Raw genomic sequence first — 17258 nt, 5'->3', positions numbered from 1 at the left:
TTATATGGTAATAATCCAGTTTTACTGGGGAAATACCAATTGTTTTCTGTTCTTTCATTGTAACTAGTGATGGAATAAGTAGGTAGTTAAATGGAAATGGTCTTGTTTCCTGCTATAATTACAATTTTAACAATCTGCTGTTGCCTGTCATGTTAAATTGGTATTCTCATTAATGCAGTTACTGATTGCAATGAGAAACAGGCTGCAAATAAATGAAAGTTATTCAGTTACAGTATTCCAGGCTATTCCAACAGTAGTTACAATCAAAGAACAGAAAATAATTTGTATTTACCCAGTACAACTGGATTATTACCATAAAATTACACAGTAATTACATGGGTATTTGTGCACTGTAATCGAAGCGTAATTTGACTAATAAAAAACTCAACTTGATTCACAACTTATATCTGAAAGGCTGTAGTAATAATGGAGAGTTTGCTTTTTGAGAGAAGGGCTCTAGCTTCCCTGTGAAACATCTCATCAGTAAGCTTTTATTTTTATTTTTTTTAACTGAAGTGACTGATGGTAATAGACATTTGAGTTGCCATACTTGACAATTCAGGCTTTGGAACAATCTAAACAACCAAATTATATTAGATAACAAAAACACATGAATGGTTTCTGTCTAGGCTCTCACCATAAATTGAGCAGCAAAACTATAAAACATATTTTGAATTATAACCATTTTGAAGACATCAAAGAATGTAAATTAGTCTTCCTTTAAAAAATAAAAAAAGAAAGAAAGAAAAGAAAATCGTCTGTTGCCCAAGGCACTGTTTTTTACATTTCATAGCAAAAGTAGAGCAGGGACTAGATTATCTTTAAAATGTGCACTCCATTGCAAGCATTTCTGCTTCAGAGTTATACAGACACTGAGATATTCAATTAAAAACATTCTCTCTGAATATTAATGCAATAGTATAATTTAGTCCTTCTCTTTGCATGTTATATTTAAAAAAAAAAAAAGGTGAAAATGATTATACAAAATTCAACTTATTTAAAATTAAATGTCATCATATTTTTAATTAGTTAACATACTAGACTACAAACCTCAGGCACTGTTGTAAAAGACTTTCTGTGCTTCCAATGTTTTCTAAAATAAATGTTTGTAGTTGTGGAAGTTTAACCAAACAGGCACCGAGTGGATCTATAGTATTCTGACCTGTGAAAAGAATACAAGTGTTTTATTTTTAAACAAGACATCAGGTTGATGTTTTTCATTTACTTAACATTTTCAGCCAGAATAGTAATTTATTTGTAGTTCAGCAACAGAAGAATAAAAGTATACAAAAAACTACACAATAAATAGGCATGGTCATTATTGAAGCTGTATTATGCAGGGGTGTGAATCTGCTGCTAGATTCTAGCACCAGGGTACCTCACAAACCACCAGCAACATTCAATTCTGCCACCAGTAGATATGTTTATTTATTTTTATTTTATTTTAAAAAAATAAATAAATAAATATTCCTTAGCAGCCACAAGATGGTGGTTTGTGTCATGTGGGAAGTGTGATGATGGCTTGATAGGGGCAGGGTTTGATCATTTAGCACCAGTATTTAGTGTTATACATAACCCGGGTGCAAATCTTTTTGAAAATTTGTGATTTGCATCCCAGGTTATGATACATAACACTATGTAATACAATTTTTGTTCCTGGGTAGTAAGTGTTATTTCCTAATTGCTTATGCCTCAAAAGTATAGAAAATGGCTATATTTCCCCACAAACTTTGCTTTTGTGACCAGGACAGTGATATTTTGAAATGTACCTATTTCCAGTGAGAAAACGGGCGAATTTGTGTCTTTTCGTTCATATAAAGTCAGAAAAAAACAACATATGAATCCAAATTAACATGTATTTATACTAAAGTAATACAAAAATGACTACAAAAGATTTAGAAGTGAGTAGTTTTTCGAGATTTACGAATATACTGTAAATCACTTTCACGAATCAGCCCCCAAATGTAGTCTCCTATCATGTTCTCGTTATACTGTCCTTGGTAGCGACGTTCAAAGTCCAGTATATCCTGGTGGAAGCGCTCGCCTTTCTCCTCCGAGTACGCTCCCATGTTCTCCTTGAATTGATCAAGATGAGCATCAAGGATATGGACTTTGAGGGACATCCTACAGCCCATTGTGCCATAGTTCTTCACCAGAGTCTCAACCAGCTCCACATAGTTTTCGGCCTTGTGATTGCCCAGGAAGCCCCGAACCACTGCGACAAAGCTGTTCCAAGCCGTTTTCTCCTTACTAGTAAGCTTCATGGGGAATTAATTGCACTCCAGGATCTTCTTTATCTGTGGTCCGACGAAGACACCGGCTTTGACCTTTGCCTCAGACAGCTTAAGGAAGAAGTCTTGAAGGTACTTGAAGGCTGCCGACTCCTTATCTAGAGCTCTGACAAAGTGTTTCATAAGGCCCAATTTGATGTGCAGTGGTGGCATCAGCACCTTTCGGGGGTCCACCAGTGGCTCCCACTTGACGTTGTTCCTCCCCACAGAGAACTCAGTCCGCTGTGGCCAGTCCCGCCTGTGGTAGTGCGCCTTGGTGTGCCTGCTGTCCCAAAGGCAAAAACTTGGTAAAACCGCCTCGGAGACCCATCAGGAATGCTACCATTTTAAAGTCTCCTATGACCTCCCAGCCGTACTCGTCATACTTCAAGGCATCCAGCAAGGTCTTGATGCTGTTGTAATCCTCTTTGAGGTGCACCGAGTGAGCCAGGGGAAGAGACGGGTACTTGTTACCATTATGGAGCAGCACGGCTTTGAGGCTCCTGGATGAGCTGTCAATGAAGAGGCGCCACTCATTCTGGTTACAGGCGATTATGATTGCCTAGAAGCAGAGCCCGTCTTGACGGGTGAAGAAGCTGGAAAAAGGTTGGTGACGCTTCCTCTGATCTGCGACTTGCACAGTTTCATCCAACAGGTTCCATTGCTTGAGCCTAGACGTCAAAAGCTCGGCATTGGACTTGGTGAGACCAAGATCTCTAATCAAGTTGTTGAGGTCTTTTTGGTTGGGGTAGTATGGGTTTCTCTCCTCAGCTCCACCTCTGAAATTGTCATCTGGATCTACAATGTCTTCCTCGCTCTCTGACTTGCTGCTGTCTTCTAGGAGTGGGTACAGGGAGCTCATGGCAGTGTGGCACCGGGGCAATGGATGAAGGAAGGTCCGGATACGTGATAGCAGATGCATTCTTGCCAGTCCAACGTTTGGAAGGGTCCACCATGCAGAAGTAGCAGTTGCTTGAGTGGTCAGTGGGTTCCCGTCAAATTCTTGGGATAGCGAACTTCATGGCTCTCTTTTCCCCTCTGTACCATCCTACAAAAATACATTTATTTCACCCATGACTAATGTGTAAGAGATTCTCGCAACATTTTTCATATATGATATATTTTCTCAATAACATTGAAAATTGTAAAACATTTTAAAATTAAAAACTTTTACAATTTTAAAACTTTAAAAAAAATTTATAACATAAAATTCCGAGCAACAATTGTCCATCTTACCTTCCAGTTTTTTTGCAGTGCTCGCAGGTGAAATGAGGTGCCCAGGGTTTGTCTTGATCCCCGACAGACATGCCTCACACATCTTAACTGATGCTTCCACGGAGTACTTTTTCGCTCTTGTCTTGATAAATTGGCCGCAGACATAGCAAAATGCGTGTGCCGGATGCTTGCAGCCTCTTGATGCCATCTCAGAAAAATACATATATGTATCCATTTAGGCAGCTGGAACTAAACTGAACTGGTGGGCTTAAGGCCCCTGTATTTATACTACTATTTATATTACTGGAAAGTTCTAGAAGTTTCTCCAAGTTTACTCAGCACTGAATCTATCTGGAATGTTCTGGAAAATAGGCAAATTTCAAAATATCACTGTCCTGGTCACAAAAGCAAACTTTGTGGGGAATATTAGCCATTTTCTATACTTTTAAGGCATACGCAATTAGGAAATAACACTTACTACCCAGGAACCCCAAAAAAAAAAAAAAAAATTGTTACATGGTGTAATTTATTAAAGGCTGTATTGACGGCCAAGCTGGTAAAGACTGTTTATGTGTGTTTTATTAAAAAGTAATAGCACTCTCCCTTTTTTCAAGCTTCACCATCCTTCTCAGGGTTTTCGCTTTGGGACTGTCCGGGAAAGCAGTGCAGAGGATTATGTTAAGAAAAGCTTTCCAGAAATGCATGAGTACATGAGAAGATACAATGTGCCAGCTACACCAGATGGAGTGGAACACTTAAAGTGAGTAGAATTAAGATTTTTGTAGCAGTTCTAAAATAATAAAATAAATAATAATAATAATAATAATAATAATAATAATAATAATAATAATAATAATAAAATAATAATAAAAAATGACATTCAAGTAAAACTGAAAGCAGCGGTCTAGATAAGCTGTGTACCTGCTGTTTTTACACATTAAAAAACATAATACGCACTAAATTAAAATTTCATGCATAAAAATGCACATAGCAATTTTATTGCACAGCTTGTCTGCCTCCCCTCCCGCCTGCCCTAAAACTTCCACTAACAACTACATCTCCCAGAATACAATGGGTTCAGTTAATAGGAAACTGTACACAAGAAAAGAAAAACCAACCAAACAAACAGTATCCAATCTCTGGATAGCCCTGTTGTCTTTGCAGCCAATCACCAATCTACACAGGTTGAAGCATAAACACCACAGCCCAGCTACAAATCCAAATCCAACTGGAACCATCGTCTGAGGCAACCGCTAAAAAAAAAAGGTGCCTATAATATTAAACTAACTGTTTTATAACTTATTACTGCATTTCCTTGTTTTATTTATCTGTACGGTAGTTCAAAGTAACATTGCAGTTATAATGGAAGGCTCCTTTTTAATGGCTACTCCATTACCATTAAAGACTTTACAGTATTTGTCGAGATTACTCATGACTTCATGGTAATGTTGAATTTTACCCTCTGAAAATACATTTTACTCTCTGCATTAAAATTAGAGGGTGTTACTCGCAGACGCAAAACCTTATCTAGAACACTGACTGAAAGTATTGAAACTTCTGAGACTGAGAATCAGTTAGCTTTAAGGCTGCCACATTTAAACGTGTAAATGCCTACATTTAGTTTACTAGTAATAAACCTTTAGAAAATCCGTAAACTATAAATTAACATTAAGCAGCACACAAGTCTGTATCATTTTATCCCTGGTGTGTTTTTGTATTACATTGCAATCATGTGCTGTCTGAATGGCACTGTGGTTCTATATTAAACAAACTAGCTTATTTTTCTTAAAAGACTGTCTGTAAATATTTTTTTCTTTACATACTTGCGTGCTAGCACCCGAAGCTGTACTAGCGCTCGTTAAGAAACTGCAGTCCACAACGCACCTGACTGGACTCAAATGAATGTTCATTAAATTGCTTTGCTAGTTTATAATGATGAAGTGTCAGCATTTTAAAATAAAACATCCTCTCTAAGTGAAAGAGGAGAAAAAAAGTTCAACAAAGAGTTGTTTTGTGTAAGAGATATGTGCTTAAGATTGTGCTTTATGTTAATTAACCATTTTCCTGACCTATATGAATTCCGCCTCAGGAAAATTAATTTTCTAAGCATGTTCTTCTACTTTCTAGACACTCAACTTTTGGGAGCCCTTTTGATCTTTCAAGCCCTACAGGAACTTAACTCACTTTTTTATTTTTCATTTTGAGCATTTATTTATTCATTAACCAAGAATAAACTCGAGACCGAGCCTTTTTTGCAATGACTAATCTTGCATACCATTCACCTCTGGGGCCTGCAATGCAGGCCCTAGGGCACAAAAACCAGAGGTAACTTGCAAAGCCAAACTAATTGGAAAAATCCCTGTGGGTCCTCAGTCAAATCTGAAAAAACAAGAAACATATTTCTAAGAAACAAAACTAATACTTTTTTAAATGTGCCCTGTGACTGTTTGTACTCCCTTAGTTCAGTAATGCTAACGTGTAACATTTTCTTATAGGGATGATCCGCAGAAGCTAGATGCCTTTATCATGGACAAAGCGCTTTTGGATTATGAGGTGTCAATAGATGCTGACTGCAAACTACTAACAGTAGGGAAACCATTTGCTATTGAAGGTATTTTTTTAAAGAAACTGAATCTCTACAGTTTGAATTGTGTTCTGTCAGGATTTTGTGAATGATTTTCATTTTTAAAGCCACACAGTTGAGTTTCACAATCTTTCTTCCTTGACTACAGTATGCTTCTACTGTATTGACCATTTATATAAGATAATGTATTTAGCTACTTTTTATTGTTTCTAGTAAGTGAAGGAAATTCATTTATAAGACTCTTAACAACATCGTGGTGATGGTTTTTAATAACACCAATTTGTCTGATGGAATTTTAGGGTGATTATTGGTTTTAGTACACCAGTGAAAGACTACTAGTTCAGTTCTCCACCAGCATGAATTTGTAATGTCAGAACATTTCTGAAGAGAACAATATATGGTTAGGGTTCATGCTTTTAATAATTGGTGCCATGACTCTGATCTCATAGCTGATCGTGCAAGACTGAGGAAAGTAATGGGAGTGTATTGGCGCTACAAACTTTGACCCCTGTCACTAAATTTAAGTTAAAACATTTGGCATAGTGCATAGTGCATAACTGTTGCCGGTTCGTGCCGGTTCGTGCCCAGCCTCCGTCTTGTCACACGGGTTACAGCTGAGTGCTATGAACCACATCTCCGAGCAGCATTTTGGAAATCTAAAAGGCCATTTAAGAGTAAAGAATGCCAATATTGGTTACCATAGTTGTTTTTTTCTTTCTTTTTTTTTTAAGTTAGTGTATACCATACTACCACATGCTGTACATCCCAGTAAACATAAGGTTATTTTACTGTATTTGAGTGACTAGGGCTCGGACCAAATCAAAACTTTGATAATTGCTAAAGAAAAGTTAAACATTGGACTGTCAGACTGTCACATCAGAAATGTTTATTTCATTTTTAGTTTAAGGTTTTCTGCACTAACTGGACATCTTATCAACCCCTTAGGATATGGAATTGGCCTTCCACAGAATTCTCCACTAACCTCAAATATTTCAGAGTATATCAGTCAGTTCAAATCTGATGGCTTCATGGACATGCTGCATGACAAGTGGTATAAAGTTGTACCATGTGCCAAAAGAAGTTTTGCTGTGACGGAGGTAAGAACTCTTTTAAAGTATATATATAATGTATCTACACCCCCTTGAACTTTTTTAACATTTTGTTGTGTCAGTGCCTCAGAGTTTCATGCATTTAAGTGCTATTACAAGCATTATTAATCTTTGCCCTTGTCAACAGCAAGGGGCTCAAATGGACCCAAGCATATTTAAAATGAACAGATATCATAACTCTTAGAAGATTGTGGGATAGCTTTACACTGGATTACACCTTAATCATTTACCTTTATTTTGATGTCAAGAACAAACTTGTCCGACTTGGGAAACGGGAGTAATCCTTCTTCAAAGTGCACATGGTATATTGTTGGGGTTCACCCTTTACAAGGTTTACAAAAATTTAAACTTTTTTTACATAACACAATCACAGATTCTAATTACTGAAAGCATACACTTTTGAGTTTTTCAGGAAAGCTTAGGGAGACATAGAAACAATGTGTAGCATCTAAAATTATTGATGTAAGTATAAATATTAATTTGTTTAGCCAATAGTCATTTTCATGAAACGGTGCATCAAAGTGTGTATAATACATTTGTTTTCAGCACTGTATTTGGTAATTGCAGTCTTCACAGTATCCTGCTTATTCCTTCCTGCTGTACATTATTGAAAAAATATATATTTATTCTTCAGTGATCAAAAAAGGTGTGTCTTTCATATACTGTTTCGGCTGTCATGAGCAGCTCCTGTTTACTTGTAGAATAGAGAGCTGAGAGTTGCAGGGGAGCTAGGATGGATGTGGAAGAGGTACTGCTTCTAAAATGATTGATTTAGCACTGCAAATTAATTTATTTAACCGTATGTCAAGTTCCTATCTTACATACAGGTCTATGTGTGTTTAATGCATATGTTTCCAACACTGTATTTGATCGCTGTATTATTTACAGTAGCATGCTTAATACCTCCTACTGTACATTGTTGAAATGGAATATGATTTTATTCTGCAAGTTTAAAAAAAAAAAAAACTCTTTCATAGACTAGGGTACCACTATTGCACTATCCCTGTTGACTTGTAGAATCAGTGTAGGAGAGACGATTGGACAGTTTGGAGTTAATGTGCCCCCCCCCCCTTTAATTTGACTTTGAAAATTTGATAACAACGTTATTTGGATTGACATTCTCTTTTATATTTTTGAAGGGATCTAGCCTGTTATGAAGATTCAGGGTGTGAAATTATTTAAGACCACCATCCCCTAAATTTGACACAAGGAGTACGGGAGTCTCAAATTATCTGGGAAATCTAACCTCAAAACTTTAAAAGTTCAAATATATGACAAAGGTGTATCAATAACAATATATAAGAACACTGGTAAAGTAGTTTATTGACTACAAACTAGCTTGACGAATGTACGAGTGATTCAGGTCTGCAGTTCACAAAGTTACAGAATGACATCAATCAAAGAAAATAATCAAACGGTTAAATCAATGAATGAATCAGAAATCAATTTGTTTACCATAGACTGGAGTACTCTAAGATGTAAATGTTATATGAACCTGTCTCTAATATGAACCAGTTTCTTAGTAGCTGGTCGAGGATTAGGTCATTTAACAGTGGAGCAAGGAAGAGATGTGAGCTTGTCAGCGCATCTCTGCATCTTTGCTTTTGCCAACAGCAATCACCAGAAGGAGTCTGTGAGATTGTTATTGTATTCAAGGTCACAGGATAGTGGTTTGAACACAAAGCAACATGTGCTGTAAGACGGGACAGAAGTGTTGAAACTCAAAAGGTAGAGAGAGTTTTCTTGGTTCCAATACAGTTTTACTGGGCAACTTTAAGGTTTGGTATCAGCGCTCTCCACTTTGTTAATGGAGGGTCCTTACTGTTATACCCCATGGTTGGGGTCTTAAAGGTGACTTTATTGTCCAATAAAGTTATTGGTTTCCATATGATGTTCTACACAGTGACTGCAACGCTTAATACTCATGTCACTGAACTTTACAGTTGAAAAGAATATCCAATAAGGTGCAGCTAATATTTAGAAAATTTACTTTTTAGCATGTTTATATTGAAAACAGAAAAAAAAACTCTCCTGGAAGAATTTTTCAATAGGAAGCAAATTTTGAAGTTACATCGTGATAAGCCCAGATGGATTTTTATTTTTTTACAGCACTGGGCAATCACCCTTTCTGAGTATTCAAGTGCCATGCAAAAAAAGTAGATCTCGCCTTTACTGCGCATGCGCAACTTTCTGAGTTTAAAGGGACGTTTCGTCTAGTCGCTTTTCTGTCGGGACTTTTTATCAATCAGCCTGTATCTGTTTGTGGACACTCACTGGTTATGTTTGATTACAGAGACACATTAATAAAACAATTAAAATAGATGCAAATCAATAATAGTATAGTATACATCAGGTTTCTAACTACATAATATTTTGTATTAAACATTATTAGATTTTTTTTTTACATTTTGACATAAACAGACCTCTCTTTTTAACTAACTGCCTATTTGGAGTAAATACTGCCCATGTCCTCTATAAAAATATAATAATATAAAATACAAAACATAATTTTACACTGCCCTACTATTGTGGGGTTGTCATAATAATTGCACATACAACAATCTACCCATTAGAAAAATGATAGGAATTGTATTTCAATCCCACTGCACTGAAGCAGGGTTCCAGTATACAAAACAAGCCTGGGGTTTCTCAGTATTTAAACACTAAAAAAAGCAGATTCATTAATTCAAATCCATTCAAAACCAAAACAGCATTTGCTCCAGTGCAAAGTTTCAACCACTTGAAATAAAACAAAGAGGTAGTATACTAATACAAAATACAAGAAAACAAGCCATATTTTCTCCAGTAGGAATAAATAGCTAATGCTTAACGACAGTATATTTCGAATCCCGTTCCAGTCAACTGTCAGCTGCATACACCCCTTTTTGCAGCGTGGTTTAGGCATTTTAGAAACGAACGCCTATTATCTTCCATCACAATTTGAATTTCCAAATGACTTGCTCCACATTATACATCTGTACAAGTGCTAGTCTAAGATAACGACTGAGCCTTGACAACTATGATTGCAAGTATTTATTTAAACTATTTTTATAGACCTCCCAATTTAAAAATATCATTTAATGTTTGCTTTATAACGAGTTTTTGTTTTATTTTATTTTCTATTTACATTTAGTTTTGTTTTATATGTTGTATTTCATGCTAGTTCATATTTGCGAAAAACACGGGGCTCTTCTTATATTGAACTATTTACAATTTTTACAAAAAATACCGAGTTTTGTGTCTTTGGGTGAGAGATAGTCTGGCACTATTAATTTCCTATCCTGGAGTCAGACAGGTCATGTGAGATTAAAAATGGCCCTTCTTCGGTCCTGGTCACACGGACCCCTTCGCTACTAGTGCTGGTTACAGAAAACACCAAATTTTAATAATTAAATGGCCGGGTTCTCCTCCTTCTCTCTCTCACTCCCCATGAGAAACTAACCCCCTCCCAGCTAACACGGCTCCAAGCTCCGTTACCCATTAATCCAGCAACCGCCAATCTCTAGCAAATTGGTCCATTGCTTAATACTGGTTTTGCTGAAGTGAAACCAGGAGCACCTGTGTAGCTGCACTAACCCAGATGTAAAACAGACTGCAACTTGCAAATTTGCCCATCGTTGTTTTAAATTGTTTCTCAACACTGGCTCAGTAGTTCTGTCCGTTCTCCACCCATAAACTACCAAGTACCAGGTATCCTATGCAAATAACGTCTTTCTCGCCAGTGTGAAGCTGCAGCACAAATCTAATATGGATACCACTTGTTATTACCCGGGATAACAAAGGACTATTTAAAACAAATAAAGAAAGAAAGAAAGAAAGAAAAAGAAAAGAAAAATCACTGTTTTTTTTTTTTGGTTTTTTTTTAATATACTGTACCATATGTTGTCTGGGCTTTATACAATACAATGCTTACCTATGTTTAACATGCTTTCACTGTGCAAAAGTCTTAGACATGTTGCATTTTCTCCTCTGATGCATTATGAGCATCAATAATTTACTCAAAGCCTCCACTAGTGTTTTCTACTTTTATAACAACCTTGACTTGCATAAAGAAGGAAAAACACTGAGTGAAATAACTCATATCACTAGATTTTCAAGGTGTGGTATGCGAAGCATAATCAGTAAGTACAGAGAAACATCATCTGTAATTGACAAACCTAGGACTGGAAGACCCACAAAGCTGTTTAACAAGGATGAGCAATACTTGAACATAATAGCCTTTAGTTATAGAAAGAAGACAAGCATGGAATTGACAACAGAACTGGCAGAAAGCCTGATTTCACTAGTGACCTTCGTACTGTTGATTTGAATGACAACGTCACCTGTGCCTTCTGCCAGTTCTGTTGTCAATTCAACGCTTCTTTCTATTCCTTAAGGATATTGTCTTGTTTCCCTTTGCCATTCGGGTCAAAGGACAACTGGGCTATTCCATTCTGTTATGGGTTCACCTAGTCTGCAGTATTTGCTTACAGGAAATTATTTTATTATTTGTTTGGCATTGTGCACGGTCGGATGTCTCTGAAATCTTCTGCCACCAGCAACTGCATTCCAAACTATAACGGAAACTGTGATTTTTCCCTACCATATTATCACTGCACAGTAAGAACTTAACAATCTACATTTTCTTTTTTCAGACTTTACAGATGGGAATCAAGCATTTCTTAGGGCTTTTTGTAATGCTGTGCGTTGGAGTTGCATTGGCCCTTCTTACAACATTAGGAGAGCACATTGTCTACAGGCTGGTGATTCCAAGAATTAAAAAAAAGTCGAAGTTAACGTATTGGCTTCATACAAGTCAGGTATGTACTGAAAGTAGATTATCCCAATCGTATAAAACTGTTTAGTAAATAAGTAGGTAACTAAAAAACATTTAAGGTAGACTCTAAAATAAACATAAATTGACTATATTATAACCATTGTATTACTTATAATATTAGCAAACTACATGGACTTCCCAATATAGTTTACCTCAGTTGTTAGTCACAACAGAAAAAATGTGGCAAGCTGTATACACTGTATATGTTTGTTTTTTTTTCTGTAGAGATTACATCGTGCACTAAACTCATCTTTTAATGAGGATAGGTTCCAGCAGAAGGTGACAAAGTTGGAAAAAAGGTATTTGTTTTCAGTATGACACTTACTACAGAATCCATAATTTCAGAAGTTGCAGAAAGCACAATTTTGACAATACATGTGAGTGAAAGATTAGAAAAGAAATGTCCAAAGTGTACCAAAACTGTAACCAAACTTCACTACTGTAAGTTTGTCAATTGGATTCTCATTAGTTATTTGGGAAACATACTTTCAGATTTACCAGAAGTGGTTGCACCCTAATTGAGAGATTAATCTTGAAGCACAGGTCGTGCTGTTTTAGAGAAACAAATCCCTTATTAACCACAAAACACTGATGGCTGTAAAATTGCTTTTATTGTAATAGCACCACTTTTGACTGTGACAGAGCTTAAAGAGTTGTTTTTTGTTTGGTTTCTTTGGTTACTCCTGGGTAGCTTTCAAGTTTTTTTTCCTAGTGAAAACCTTGCAGTTAGGTCAACAGCTGGTCATATATCATTGTCTGGTATAAGTTTCCCTGATTTAGCAGCCAGGGTGGTATTGAATACTACATTTAGCCAGTACTGGAGCAGAAAATTAAAAGGCCGCTAGACAATAATTCTGGCACCAGTACAAATGTTGCCTCAATTTTGACAATTAGAAAAAACAATGTAAATATTATAAAGCTAGTAAACACTGCTTCTTCCTAAACCCAATATTTTTTTGTTTGTTTTTGTTTTGCTAGTCTCCTTGTTTAAAAAATAGAGTCAAACCTTATATTGTCAAAATACATTATTAAAAATCAACTGCCTGTCTCTAGCAGGGCTGCCAACTGCCTCAAGAATTTACAAACACTAAGCCAGGTCAGGTCTTTTAACTCGCCTCGCTAACAGCAGATTAATTGATTTTATTGAGCATGTAATGAGAGTGTAAACTGTGGGATCTGTCGCTAAAAGAATGTAATTGTTTTGCTAACTATTACTAAAAGTACACAGCTGTCTTGGGGCAGGAATTGCTTCCTGCGAGGATCGGTTCCATCAATCAGACGTATATAGCTTGCTGATTTGCTATATTTGTCTGGGGCCGGACTGTACGAAGAAGAAATAAGTATTAGATTAATAGAAACTTAACCCCAAGGTTAAACGAGAAAGAGTGCGGGCGAGTGCAGAATTCTCTATAACAACGGAATTGCACTATTTTGATACATATTGTTTACCATATAACATTTCAAGCAATATGATTTGAATACATGGTATGATGCTCTCTGGATAGAATTGCCACCACAATGAAACAACTGAACACATTTATTGAAACCACTCACGCAATTCACACCCTGTTTACTTGTTGATTTAACATCAATTCATTTGTAGTTTAGTGGCAAGGTAAAAAACCTGACCTGGCTTAAAGTGTCTGTAAATTCTGGAGCCTTTGGCAACCCTGGTCTCTAATATAAATAAAACCAGTCCATTTGATTGTCCAATTGTATTTCTTGATTTTATTTTTAAGGTGCAATGTTGGAAATAACCAACAAGCTGTGTGGAATACTGCAGGGAACACAAACTGCAACAGAAGGAAGTTTCCATTTCGAGAAAACAGGCACAATGACTTTGAATTTAAACAATATAAAGACATCCCTCTCCCTCAGGTGAGGAGAGTGATCCCTGCTTCACCCACCTCAAACGGACGAACAGACTCCTTGAGCATGGCAAGGAACTCAGTGATTCAGGAGCTGACAGAACTGGAGAAACAGATCCAGCTCATTAAACAAGAGCTCCAGCTGGCTATGAACAGAAAAAATGAACTGGAGGATTACCAGCGGATAAATAAGATCACAGAATCCTAGATTAGCACATGAATATGGAATGCACTTTTAAGGAGTTGTGAAAACAAACTATGGTTGAATTTAGCCCAACATAAAAGGTCTTCTGTAGGCACTCTGTTTTAGAAACTTGAGTCTAAATGCCCACTCAAGTTTCGAACACGTCTTGTTGTTTTAATCACAGACTTTTGGTATTTTTGGGTAGTACAGGAAATGCAGCTTTGATGACTACCCAGTTGAAAGCGTCAAGCTACGATGCACATTTTGTTTCCTCCAGTATGTATGCGTGCATTGCAGTACGTAAGCGAATGTGGGCACCACCACCCACAAAAAGGATGCCTGTGAAGCTGAAGTTACAGTAACTGTGCCTCCATCATAAACAGAAATGTTTTTTCAGTCCCTTGTTAAGTTGGATATAAAGATGTGGTCCAGCTGTTAATCCAGAATTGCTAGGATACTGATGTGCTTGGCTGTGTCTTTTCATAATGAAAGGCACTGTTGTTGTTTTATTGGTTTGTGTGAATCTGACGAGACATTTCCAGTTGCACCCTGATTTTAGAGTCCATTTTTTTTATTTATATAGTTTAATTGTTACGATATGGAATTAATCAGGAGTAAATCAGTGCCCAAAATATGCATGCTATTTAAATGTCTGATAAAATGGAGCACAACCCACAGGTATCAAAAGCACTTACAATGATGCCTATTTTTATAAACTTTTGTTATTTGGGAGGCATGAGCGAGGGCTCCTCCCCCTACTTCCTTCCTACCAATAACATCTGCTCATCCCCTATTTAAACCCCAAGCCGTGAGTTTGATGTCTTGTGCTTTTTGTTTTCCACCAACCTCCCCCACTATGCCTTCCTCTTCTATCCGGCAACTCCACCTCTGCAGCTGGGGTTCTCCACTGCAACAGTCTCCCTCTTGCAGGTAAGTGAAACTCTTCCCAACCATAGAAGCCCATCTGCCTCTGGTTTCGTCCTCCACGAGGAAGGTTCTCTGGGGCTCAAGGGAGACCCCTGGCCAAATTTATCTATCGCTGTCACCTTCCAATTTCTCTCCTCTAGATCCTCTTGGGGGAAGTATTGGTTGCTTTCCAGCCTTGGAGACTGAAGGGTTCGGTCTCACCTCCGCGAGGGTGGCTCTCCGCGATCCAAGGGGAATCTTCTTACTCTTCTCTAAGTTATAAGTACATATCTTCTATTACCAATTCACAATGTCTCTTCCTTCATGCAGCCCTCGATCATGTCCAGTGAATCATGTTAAGACCATACAAAAAGCACTTAAGTAAAATACCATGAACTGTGAAAAAAATGAAACCTCTAGTGTCTGTTGTACTTTTGCAGGAAGGTATGTTAATATTTCAAGCTAAATAAAAATTTCATTTTTTTTATTTTTATTTTTTTAGTCAAAAAGCATACATTGCCTTCAACCCCCTCAGCACACGCTTTGTCCGCTTTAAGAAAATGTTGATAATTTTGGACGGAAGTTAATGCAGTAAACTTTTTAAAATAACCACGAATTTTAAAAGTCCATGTAAATACATTTCATTTCACATCAATTTCAATGCCTAAACATTTTTGTCAAAATGGTCTCTGAACCACATTGGTTATTGTTTGACATCTATAAGTTTTTTTTGTTTGTTTGTTTTAAGCACTGGAGCTATTTTTTTTAATGCTCTCCTCTTCAGAAACGAATATATAGTTTGCAAGGATCTACCAGAAGCAGAGTTTGCAATTCCTTAAGTTGTCATAATCCATCTTTATGGTGTTGATACCTGCTAATAACAAATGTTTTGGACATATTTAAGTTTTAGAAGTGATTTTTAGCCATTAATACTTTTGTGACTTTTTGTGTAACTGTTAAAAGTCTTGAAAAAAAAAAAAAGATTTTAAAGTCAAAGCAATCTAGCACTGCTTTGTATTGCTAAAGGCGTTTTGCAAGCCTGGAGCACAGAGTGTTTTAAATAGCATCAGCAGTCACATACTCGGGTTGAAATCGAGTACTTGAGTAGTCACCCCTTTCAAACACAATGTTGTTTTGGGCACATGTTTAGCCTATTTAAAACACTTTAATATCATGTTAACAATGTTTTTAGCAGTACTTTTTTCCAGGGACCTGTGATATGAACGTCAGTATTAGCAAGCCTGTCCCATGTTAACATAATGTTGTTTTTGGCTGTGTACACTTAAACGCCTACTTTTGAAGGTCATATTGGTATAATTTTATTTTTTATGACTGTGTTCAATCTGTGACTTCTTTAAATTTATACTGTCATCTATGCTTTGTCTACCTTTTCTGAAGTAAAGCTGTTCAGTATAATTTGCCCAGCTGCCTGTACCAATGAAAGCAACTAGTTTTCTTGTATTGCAAAGCAAATGCCTTGTCCACACAACTTGCTACTGTTATTTTCTTGCTTCACTAAGGTTTGGAAGAAAAGAGCAGTAATGCTTATGCTTACTATTTTAATCTGTTTTGCCAATGGATTTAAATATTGATTAAAAGGTTATGTCACTAATCAGTCGTACTGGTAAATGAATTGCAAAACTGTAAACTGTAAATCTGCAATGATGTAGGAATTCAATGTATTTTGGTAAAACAATAAAGAGAAAAAAAAAAACTAGTTGATTTATTTCCACATTCAAGATGTGGTGATGTAAAGAGACCAAATACCATGCGCGTATACTCAATGCCCTCTAGTGTCCATGTAAGCACATTACCATTGACAGCATCAGGCATCCTGTGGCGAACCAATAACAAAACCATCTAATTCGCATCCTATGTATGATGTGCACTGTATCAACTGTAACACGTCCGAAGACGAGAACAACTGACCACGTGTGGAGAAACACATTTGGAGCATCCAATTCATGAAAACAATTCTTCCAAGATAATGTCAAAGTGATTTCTTGAAGTTAAGAAAGATAAGTTGCAAGAATCGATCACTGACTAGGGTATAGGTAGGAAATATCAGTTATCTTAAGTAATATTGATTTTAAACATGTCGATTACACAATATGTGTATATGGCATTAGTAAAGAATGTCACTGACATGTTTGTTTTCAAAGTGTTTTATCTTTAAATTGCACCTGTTCATTTGACAACAAATAATCAATAAATGTAAGTTCTTTGAAAGCAACCAGGTAAGTTATTGTGGTAAGAAGCTTCAAATTATATTTTAACAGGTGTTTTTTTTTTTGTTTTTGTTTTTT

At 36.6% G+C, this 17258-nt stretch overlaps 1 protein-coding gene across 1 annotated transcript in view; it reads left to right on the top strand.

Moving 5' to 3' along the window:
- The window catches only part of LOC121327156 (glutamate receptor ionotropic, NMDA 3A-like), a 29868-nt gene extending 14884 nt beyond the window's left edge, over positions 1-14984 (top strand). The window contains exons 4-9 of the mRNA XM_041271006.1: positions 4100-4245; positions 5981-6096; positions 7015-7166; positions 11813-11977; positions 12220-12293; positions 13734-14984. Of these exons, the coding sequence (XP_041126940.1) occupies positions 4100-4245; positions 5981-6096; positions 7015-7166; positions 11813-11977; positions 12220-12293; positions 13734-14070 (990 nt within the window). The 3' untranslated portion in view covers positions 14071-14984. The remainder of the gene's footprint in view (positions 1-4099; positions 4246-5980; positions 6097-7014; positions 7167-11812; positions 11978-12219; positions 12294-13733) is intronic.
- The last annotated feature ends 2274 nt before the right edge of the window (positions 14985-17258 follow it).

Source organism: Polyodon spathula, chromosome 2, assembly GCF_017654505.1.
Source record: "Polyodon spathula isolate WHYD16114869_AA chromosome 2, ASM1765450v1, whole genome shotgun sequence".
Lineage (NCBI taxonomy): Eukaryota > Metazoa > Chordata > Actinopteri > Acipenseriformes > Polyodontidae > Polyodon > Polyodon spathula.
This window is presented reverse-complemented; position numbering and strand designations above follow the sequence as displayed.